This window comes from Heptranchias perlo, chromosome 18 (genome assembly GCF_035084215.1).
Source record: "Heptranchias perlo isolate sHepPer1 chromosome 18, sHepPer1.hap1, whole genome shotgun sequence".
NCBI lineage: Eukaryota > Metazoa > Chordata > Chondrichthyes > Hexanchiformes > Hexanchidae > Heptranchias > Heptranchias perlo.
The window spans coordinates 59,763,646-59,774,148 of NC_090342.1; the positions used below are offsets into that span (position 1 = coordinate 59,763,646).

Here is a 10,503-nt window from a genome sequence, read left to right on the forward strand (position 1 = left end):
GGAGCTTCACCGGTAGGGGACACAGGGGGAGCTTCACCGGTAGGGGACACAGGGGGAGCTTCACCGGTAGGGGACACAGGGGGAGCTTCACCGGTAGGGGACACAGGGGGAGCTTCACCGGTAGGGGACACAGGGGGAGCTTCACCGGTAGGGGACACAGGGGGAGCTTCACCGGTAGGGGACACAGGGGGAGCTTCACCGGTAGGGGACACAGGGGGAGCTTCACCGGTAGGGGACACAGGGGGAGCTTCACCGGTAGGGGACACAGGGGGAGCTTCACCGGTAGGGGACACAGGGGGAGCTTCACCGGTAGGGGACACAGGGGGAGCTTCACCGGTAGGGGACACAGGGGGAGCTTCACCGGTAGGGGACACAGGGGGAGCTTCACCGGTAGGGGACACAGGGGGAGCTTCACCGGTAGGGGACACAGGGGGAGCTTCACCGGTAGTGGACACAGGGGGAGCTTCACCGGTAGGGGACACAGGGGGAGCTTCACCGGTAGGGGACACAGGGGGAGCTTCACCGGTAGGGGACACAGGGGGAGCTTCACCGGGAGTGGACACAGGGGGAGCTTCACCGGGAGTGGACACAGGGGGAGCTTCACCGGGAGTGGACACAGGGGGAGCTTCACCGGGAGTGGACACAGGGGGAGCTTCACCAGTAGTGGACACAGGGGGAGCTTCACCAGGAGTGGACACAGGGGGAGCTTCACCAGGAGTGGACACAGGGGGAGCTTCACCAGGAGTGGACACAGGGGGAGCTTCACCGGTAGGGGACACAGGGGGAGCTTCACCGGTAGGGGACACAGGGGGAGCTTCACCGGTAGGGGACACAGGGGGAGCTTCACCGGTAGGGGACACAGGGGGAGCTTCACCGGTAGGGGACACAGGGGGAGCTTCACCGGGAGTGGACACAGGGGGAGCTTCACCGGGAGTGGACACAGGGGGAGCTTCACCGGGAGTGGACACAGGGGGAGCTTCACCGGTAGGGGACACAGGGGGAGCTTCACCGGTAGGGGACACAGGGGGAGCTTCACCGGTAGGGGACACAGGGGGAGCTTCACCGGTAGGGGACACAGGGGGAGCTTCACCGGTAGGGGACACAGGGGGAGCTTCACCGGTAGGGGACACAGGGGGAGCTTCACCGGTAGGGGACACAGGGGGAGCTTCACCGGTAGGGGACACAGGGGGAGCTTCACCGGTAGGGGACACAGGGGGAGCTTCACCGGTAGGGGACACAGGGGGAGCTTCACCGGTAGGGGACACAGGGGGAGCTTCACCGGTAGGGGACACAGGGGGAGCTTCACCGGTAGGGGACACAGGGCGAGCTTCACCGGTAGGGGACACAGGGCGAGCTTCACCGGTAGGGGACACAGGGCGAGCTTCACCGGTAGGGGACACAGGGCGAGCTTCACCGGTAGGGGACACAGGGCGAGCTTCACCGGTAGGGGACACAGGGCGAGCTTCACCGGTAGGGGACACAGGGCGAGCTTCACCGGTAGGGGACACAGGGCGAGCTTCACCGGTAGGGGACACAGGGCGAGCTTCACCGGTAGGGGACACAGGGCGAGCTTCACCGGTAGGGGACACAGGGCGAGCTTCACCGGTAGGGGACACAGGGCGAGCTTCACCGGTAGGGGACACAGGGCGAGCTTCACCGGTAGGGGACACAGGGCGAGCTTCACCGGTAGGGGACACAGGGGGAGCTTCACCGGTAGGGGACACAGGGGGAGCTTCACCGGTAGGGGACACAGGGGGAGCTTCACCGGTAGGGGACACAGGGGGAGCTTCACCGGTAGGGGACACAGGGGGAGCTTCACCGGTAGGGGACACAGGGGGAGCTTCACCGGTAGGGGACACAGGGGGAGCTTCACCGGTAGGGGACACAGGGGGAGCTTCACCGGTAGGGGACACAGGGGGAGCTTCACCGGTAGGGGACACAGGGGGAGCTTCACCGGTAGGGGACACAGGGGGAGCTTCACCGGTAGGGGACACAGGGGGAGCTTCACCGGTAGGGGACACAGGGGGAGCTTCACCGGTAGGGGACACAGGGGGAGCTTCACCGGTAGGGGACACAGGGGGAGCTTCACCGGTAGGGGACACAGGGGGAGCTTCACCGGTAGGGGACACAGGGGGAGCTTCACCGGGAGTGGACACAGGGGGAGCTTCACCGGGAGTGGACACAGGGGGAGCTTCACCGGGAGTGGACACAGGGGGAGCTTCACCGGGAGTGGACACAGGGGGAGCTTCACCGGTAGGGGACACAGGGGGAGCTTCACCGGTAGGGGACACAGGGGGAGCTTCACCGGTAGTGGACACAGGGGGAGCTTCACCGGTAGTGGACACAGGGGGAGCTTCACCGGGAGTGGACACAGGGGGAGCTTCACCGGGAGTGGACACAGGGGGAGCTTCACCGGTAGTGGACACAGGGGGAGCTTCACCGGTAGTGGACACATGGGGAGCAACAGCCTCCAGTGCCAGGACCTGATCTGTTACACAAGTTGTTGAAGAGCTTTATCCATCTGGAGCTGGGCCTCAAACAGCATGCGCCAGGGATCACTTGCCAATCCTTGCCTTGTAGTAGGGAGCAAACATAGTGTTCCACATCAGCCTGAGGAAATGCTGGAGACTGGGGAGCCAGGACAAGGCCGCTGGAGAGGCTGTAGGCAAAGACAAAAATAGAAAGAGTTCAGGCCATTGAGAAATTGATGACCAGTCCATTGTACTGAGTGAGAACAGTGGAAGTGGAGAGAGTCAGCTCCATGTGGAGGATGGTGTGAACAGCTTCAGCTCATTCCCCAAAGAGAGAATTGGGTAAAAACTTCAAAAGGAGAAATTTGCAGGGCTATGGAGAAAGGGCAGAGGAGTGGGACTAATTGGATAGATCTTTCAAAGAGTCGGCACAGGCACGATGGGCTGAATGGCCTCCTTCTGTGCTGTACGATTCCATGATTTTCCTGGGTTACAAAGACAATCAAGAGAGTTTTGGATGAGGAAGCTCTTTCACTGACCTTAATCCATCCGTCCAGAATGAAACATTCAACTGATTCTTCAATCATTCCAGGGTTTTCACCACTCCCCTACACAGGGCTCCATCCCATGTGTTCATCATTCTGCGTGTGAAGAACCGCCGGGGACACCCCTCGGCCGGTCTCCGCCGGGGACACCCCTCGGCCGGTCTCCGCCGGGGACACCCCTCGGCCGGTCTCCGCCGGGGACACCCCTCGGCCGGTCTCCGCCGGGGACACCCCTCGGCCGGTCTCCGCCGGGGACACCCCTCGGCCGGTCTCCGCCGGGGACACCCCTCGGCCGGTCTCCGCCGGGGACACCCCTCGGCCGGTCTCCGCCGGGGACACCCCTCGGCCACCAGCCCTGTGGAACACAGCCTGTGGCCCAACTCCCCCACACCCATTTTTTTTACTATATTTTTCCCCACTGACCGAGATCAGATTTCCCCCCGAGCTGGCCGAGATCAGAACCTGGCTGTGTAGAGGCCCGAGGTGTCACTCTATACCCTACCATCCTACAACACCATGTGGAGATGCCGGTGATGGACTGGGGTTGACAATTGTAAACAATTTTACAACACCAAGTTGTAGTCCAATGATTTTATTTGAAATCTACAAGCTTTCGGAGGCTTCCTCCTTCTTCAGGTAAATGTCAGGAATTACTCCCTACAAATGTCAATTCCTGACATTTACCTGAGGAAGGAGGAAGCCTCCGAAAGCTTGTAGATTTCAAATAAAATCGTTGGACTATAACTTGGTGTTGTAAAATTGTTTACCATCCTACAACACCACAGATTACTGCATTAACAGGCTATTTGTAGGGAGTAATGCAATAATTAATGATCAGGAATTCAGAACTCAAAGTGTTCAAGTGACCAGAATAGATCCAAACAGCAACGTTCTTGACAGTTCACTAACGCACTTGAGTGGGAGTGACCGGTCCCCATTGCTCTGGTGGGTTGTCCAGTGCAGGTCAAAGCCACAGTACAAGGTCCCAGGATCAGTCCAGATGTGTGTGCGGTGAGCTGATGACTCCCAGGGCAACAGCTGGTGCTGAATTAGCCCTCCTGCCCCTGGGCTAAGGAGGGGTCAAGTGATCAGAGTCTGTGAAACTAGGGTCTCAATATTTTATAAGCCATTCTTCTTTAGACAGAAGATCTAAGTGAGCAGGAGGGTACCTGTAGTGTGGCACAGCTTACTGCCATGATTCTTCACAGGCTGAGCTACCAATCCCAGGTGTGACATTGTGGGGAGGGGCAGAGCATGCCAAGCACTTCCTGTTAAAATGGAAGAGTCATGTAGGGAGCGCTGGCCTGCCTCATACTGGCCGTCCTGAGAACGGCACGGTCAGAGGTCAGGGGTCAGGGAAGGAGGTCACCTGTCTGCACATCTTTGGGGAAACAAGATGGGAGAGAGGGGGTAAAAGCCAGCTTGTGGTACACGTGGGCAGTGCCACTTACCAGGGTCCAATCTGACAATCAGCAGGTAGGCTAAGAGCACAACCAGAAGCAGTTTGCGAAGAGACACCAAATGCAGGCACCTGCGGGACAGCCTCAGCACTTGCTGAATAACCTTGAACAGCGAGTTGTGTGCTGCAGAGAGGGAGAGAGGAAAATAATTAAACACAGCAGAATGATCATTCTCACAAAACCCAACCTGGCCAATACCTGTAGAGGGTGGAATGTGGGAGGCCAGTCAGAAGAGTATTGGAATAGTCAAGTCTAGAGATAACAAAGGCATGGATGAGGATTTCAGTAGCAGATGGGCTGAGGCGGGCAGTGTTACGGAGGTGGAAGTCGGCGGTCTTGGTGATAGAGTGGAGATGTGGTCAGAAGCTCAGCTCAGGGACAAATAGAACGCCAAGGTTGTGAACGGTCTTGTTCAGCCTCAGACAGTGGGCAGGGAGAGGGATGGAGTCGGTGACTAGAGAACGGAGCTTGTGGCGGGGACTGAAGACCATGGCTTCAGTCTTCCCAATATTTAATTGGATCAAATTTTGGCTTGTCCAATACTGGATGCTGGACAAGCAGCGTAACAAATCAGAGAGAGTGGAGGGGTCGAGGGAGGTGGTGGCGAGGTAGAGCTGGATGTGGCCAGCTGACAACAGGGGCACTGCAGCGAGGGGCGGGGCCGGGCAGCGAGGGGCGGGGCCGGGCAGCGAGGGGCGGGGCCGGGCAGTGAGGGGCGGGGCCGGGCAGCGAGGGGCGGGGCTGGGCAGCGAGGGGCGGGGCCGGGTCCCTGTGTGATTTTTACTGCCTGCATGGATTGACAGCCCGCTGACAGCCCACCAATAAGGCTGGGACAGTGTCGAGGGCTGTTGGCACTCATTAATCCACGGCCCAGCATTCTCAGGTGGGAGCGAGGGAAAAGGGGAAAAGAACCTTGCTGGAGGTCAGCAGCTGCAGTGCTGATGGGCGCGGACAGACACAGAGTGACAAAGCAACTCGGCCGAGCAGTAAAGCTGCAGTGAGGCCCTCGATATCTGCGGTTACCTGGGTGTCTGCGCTGGCTGAAGTCTGCTGGATCCCCGCTCCTGCTGCCCGCTGAGCCTTTTGACCCATGCTCCACCTGCTCGGGCCTCCTCTGAGCAACGACTCGAACCGCTGCCTCCCTCTGTTCGTCTGTCAGCACCGCCGTGTCCAGGATCACCTCCTCCGCCTCTTCGAAAAGGCCAAGCGGCAGCAGCACGTGCAGCAGGTACAACTCCAGCACCAGCACCAGCCCAGCACTGCAGCCCGGGGCACTCGGGCTGGCCCAGCATTTCAACCAACTGCCCACTGCCTGCTGCATCCGGCCTGGCTCTCCAACCTTACTGTACAGAACCATGCTGCAACACACAGAGAACTTCATCAGCTTCAAGTGTTGCCGATTTAAGAGAACAAGCTCACATTTATATAACATCGGCCCTGCCCAGGAACAGCTGCTGTAATGTCGGCAAGGACTCACCCACAGTGGCCAGATATAGAACGACAGCATTTGCTTCAGTACAAGGGCAGGAAATGCTGCAAACACTCAGCCGGCCATGCAATGCCCACGGATGGAACAGACGAGATAACAACTCGCTTATCTGGTGAACTCGGACTGCCCGCCCCGCGCCGACCCACCGCCCGCGCCGCGCGCCGACCCACCGCCCGCGCCGACCCACCGCCCGCGCCGACCCACCGCCCGCGCCGACCCACCGCCCGCGCCGACCCACCGCCCCCGCCGACCCACCGCCCCCACACATCAACCCACCGCCCCCACACATCAACCCACCGCCCCCACACATCAACCCACCGCCCCCACACATCAACCCACCGCCCCCACACATCAACCCACCGCCCCCACACATCAACCCACCGCCCCCACACATCAACCCACCGCCCCCACACATCAACCCACCGCCCCCACACATCAACCCACCGCCCCCACACATCAACCCACCGCCCCCACACATCAACCCACCGCCCCCACACATCAACCCACCGCCCCCACACATCAACCCACCGCCCCCACACATCAACCCACCGCCCCCACACATCAACCCACCGCCCCCACACATCAACCCACCGCCCCCACACATCAACCCACCGCCCCCACACATCAACCCACCGCCCCCACACATCAACCCACCGCCCCCACACATCAACCCACCGCCCCCACACATCAACCCACCGCCCACACACATCAACCCACCGCCCCCACACATCAACCCACCGCCCCCACACATCAACCCACCGCCCCCACACATCAACCCACCGCCCCCACACATCAACCCACCGCCCCCACACATCAACCCACCGCCCCCACACATCAACCCACCGCCCCCACACATCAACCCACCGCCCCCACACATCAACCCACCGCCCCCACACATCAACCCACCGCCCCCACACATCAACCCACCGCCCCCACACATCAACCCACCGCCCCCACACATCAACCCACCGCCCCCACACATCAACCCACCGCCCCCACACATCAACCCACCGCCCCCACATCAACCCACCGCCCCCACATCAACCCACTGCCCCCACATCAACCCACTGCCCCACACATCAACCCACCGCCCCCACACATCAACCCACCGCCCCACACCGCATCACCTGATAAAACTAGTAAGATGGGGGGAGGGATCTGGTGAAAATAACATAAGTCTGAAGAAAAAATAAATAGTAAATGAGAGTAAAGGTCAGACCAAGTTAAGGAATAACGGTCAGGGAACAAATACAGTTATAGAACTCAAATATCTAAAAAAAAAGGGAGAACAATTACTAAAAACAAATTAAATTGCCTGTAAAACAATGAGCACAGCATCTGAAACAGAACGGGGGAACTGGAGGCAAGAATTGGTATCAAGGAGCCAGATGTGGTGGGGATAACTGAAACACGGTCACATAAAGAACAGGACCAGCAGTTAAATATTGTAGGATATAATGTATTTAGAAAGGTCAGGGAAGGAAGGGGGGGTTAGCTGTACTAATTAGAGACAACATAATGGCAGTAGGAAAAAGGGACATAACATGAAGATAGCAACAGAATCCAGATAGATTGAGGCAAAGGATAAGGAGGGATCGATCACGTTCACAGGGATATTCTACAGACCACCTAATAGTGGAAGGCGAGTGGAGGATGAAATATGTAGACAAATGTATGAAATGAGTAAAAAACATCGAATAATAATCATGGGAGATTTCAAATACCCCCCAAATAAACTGGCAATAGGTGGGGAAAGGGGGAAAAGGGAAAAGGAATGGAGTTTTTACAGTGTGTACAGCATCGTACCCAGTATGTGAGAAGCCGAACAAGAGAGGAATCACTGCTGGATCTCGTAATGGGAAATGTACCAGAACAGATATGAGAAGGAAGTGTAGGGGAACCTCTAGGCAATAGCGATCTTAACATAATAAGGTTTAAAATAATGATCACATCCTTCCTGTAGTGCAGTTCTGGTCGCCGCACTACAGGAAGGATGTGATCGCTTTGGAGAGGGTGCAGAGGAGATTCACCAGGATGTTACCAGGGCTGGAGCGCTTCAGCTATGAAGAGAGACTGGGAAGATTGGGTTTGTTTTCCTTGGAGCAGAGGAGGCTGAGGGGGGACATGATTGAGGTGTACAAAATTATGAGGGGCACAGATAGGATGGATACTAAGGAGCTTTTTCCCTTCGTTGAGGGTTCTATAACAAGGGGACATAGATTCAAGGTAAAAGGCGGGAGGTTTAGAGGGGATTTGAGAAAGAACTTTTTCACCCAGAGGGTGGTTGGAGTCTGGAACTCACTGTCTGAAAGGGTTGTGGAGGCAGGAACCCTCAACATTCAAGAAGCATTTGGATGAGCACTTGAAATGCCATAGCATACAAGGTTACGGACCAAATGCTGGAATATGGGATTAGATTCGACAGGGCTTGATGGCCGGCGCGGACACGATGGGCCGAAAGGCCTCTATCCGTGCTGTATAACTCTATGACTCTAAAGACATCAGTGAAACAGAGACCAAAGTAATAGATTGAAAAAAAGCTAAATTTACAGTGATGAGAGTAGAACTAGGGAAGGTAAACTGGAAAAACATTTTGACAAAGAGATAGAACAGCAGTGGGAAATATTTAAAACAGTGTTTATAAAATAGAGTTCAGAATAAATATATTCCTCTAAAAAGCAAGAACAATCTAGCCAATAATGAAACAGCATGGATGAATAAAGAGATGAGTAAAACTGAAACTAAAGAAAAAGGCATCGTCAAAATACATAGACAATAAAGGAGAGGATGACAAAAGGGAATAGAGAGATTTGCACAGTTAATACAGTTAGGAGAGCAAAGAACTACAAAATCAAATGATCAAGGAATATAGAAAGAAATAGTGAAATATTCTACACACACATCAATAACAAAAGAAAAATCAGGATAGGGATCGGGATAGGGGATAATCTCACAGGTAATGACAGTGGAATGGCAGAAATATTGAATAGTTACTTTAACTCAGTATTTACCAGGGAGACTAACAAGGTGGGCAGGACATTAGAAGAGATCAAAAAAGATATAAAAATTTACGACAGAAAGAGGGAGCTAATTGATAAACTAATCAAACTTAGAGAGGATAAAACCCCTGGTCCGGATGGATTGCATCCGAGCATATTAAAAGAAGTCAGGGAGGAGATAGCAGAGGCATTATTACATATATATAAAAATTAATTCGAAAAGGGAATAGTGCCAGAGGACTGGCGGACAGATAATGTGATTTCTATATTTAAAAAGGAAAATAGAACAAGTCCATGGAACCATAGACCAGTTAGCTTGATGTCGGTGGTAGGAAAGATAATGGAATCTTTACTCAAAGATGTAACAGAGAAACATCTGGAGAATGAAAATATAACAAAGAATAGTCAGCACAGATTTCAAAGGGAAAGTCATGCTTGACCAACCTTATTGAATCTTTGAAGAAGTAACAGAAAGAGTAGACAAGGGCAATGCAGTAGATGTAATATATTTGGATTTTCAAAAGGCCTTCGATAGGTTACCACATTGTAGAATCATGACTAAGGTCAGAGCGTGTGGAGTCAGGGGTCAGGTAGCAGAATGGATAGCAAACTGGCTACAAAACAGAAAACGGAGAATGCGGTTAAGGGTAGCTACTCAGACTGGCAGAAGGTGGGAAGTGGTGTTCCACAGGTATCAGTGCTGGGACCACTGTTATTCACAATTTACATCAATGATTTGGACTCAGGAATCGGAAGTACAATTCCAAAATTTGTTGATGACACCAGATTGGGGGGTGTGGTTAATACAAAGGAAGAATGAGTCAAAATGCAAGAGGGTATTAATAAACTTGCAGAATGGGCCTGTAATGAATTTCAATATAGATGTGTGAGGTGTTGCATTTTGGTATGAAGAATAAGGCGACCAGATGTTGCTTGGATAATAAGAGTCTAAACAGGATAGAGGAGCAAAGAGATTTAGGAGTGTAGATACAGAAATCACTAAAAGCAGCGACGCAGGTTAATCAGGCCATAAAAAAGGCAAATCAAGCACTGGGGTTCGTTTCTACAGGGATAGAATTGAAAACCCAAGAAGTTATGTTATGAAGCTTGTTCAGAACCTTGGTTAGACCAGACTTGGAGCATTGTGCACAGTTCTGGTCTCCATTTTATAGAAAGGATATAGAGGCATTGGAGAGGGTGCATAAAAGATTCACAAGGGTGATACCAGAGCTGAGAGGATATCCTTATCAGGAAAGATTGAACAGGCTGGGACTCTTCTCTAGAAAAGAGAAAGCTGAGGGGTGACCTGATAGAGGTCTTGCAGATAATGATAGTGTTTGATAGGGTTTGATAGGGTAGATGTAGAGAAAATGTTTCCACTTGTGGGGAATCCAAAACTAGAGGTCATAAATATAAAATAGTCACTGACAAATCCAATAAAGAATTCAGGAGAAACTTCTTTACCCAGAGAGTGGTTAGAACGTGGAACTCACTCCCACAAGGAGTGGTTGAGGCGAATAGTATGGATGTGTTTAAGGG

General features: G+C 54.0%; 1 protein-coding gene across 1 annotated transcript; it reads right to left on the reverse strand.

Annotated features, from left to right (window-relative positions):
* Nucleotides 1-2,458: 2,458 nt before the first annotated feature.
* Nucleotides 2,459-5,833, reverse strand: pex26 (peroxisomal biogenesis factor 26). The gene is made up of 3 exons (XM_067999981.1): nt 5,500-5,833; nt 4,468-4,599; nt 2,459-2,659 (listed from the first exon to the last, which is right to left on the reverse strand). Exons 1-3 carry the CDS (start codon nt 5,831-5,833, stop codon nt 2,556-2,558), a joined length of 570 nt encoding a protein of 189 aa, XP_067856082.1. The 3' UTR covers nt 2,459-2,555.
* Between the last annotated feature and the right edge of the window lie 4,670 nt (nt 5,834-10,503).

Excerpts from the sequence above, each read along its gene's own strand:
- pex26 (XM_067999981.1), bottom strand. The coding sequence starts at position 5,833 with ATGGTTCTGTACAGTAAGGTTGGAGAGCCAGGCCGGATGCAGCAGGCA. Across the intron at positions 4,600-5,499 it reads CAGCCAGCGCAGACACCCAG|CACACAACTCGCTGTTCAAG; the intron begins GTAACCGCAGAT and ends CCCTCTCTGCAG. Across the intron at positions 2,660-4,467 it reads GATTGTCAGATTGGACCCTG|CCTCTCCAGCGGCCTTGTCC; the intron begins GTAAGTGGCACT and ends CTTTGCCTACAG.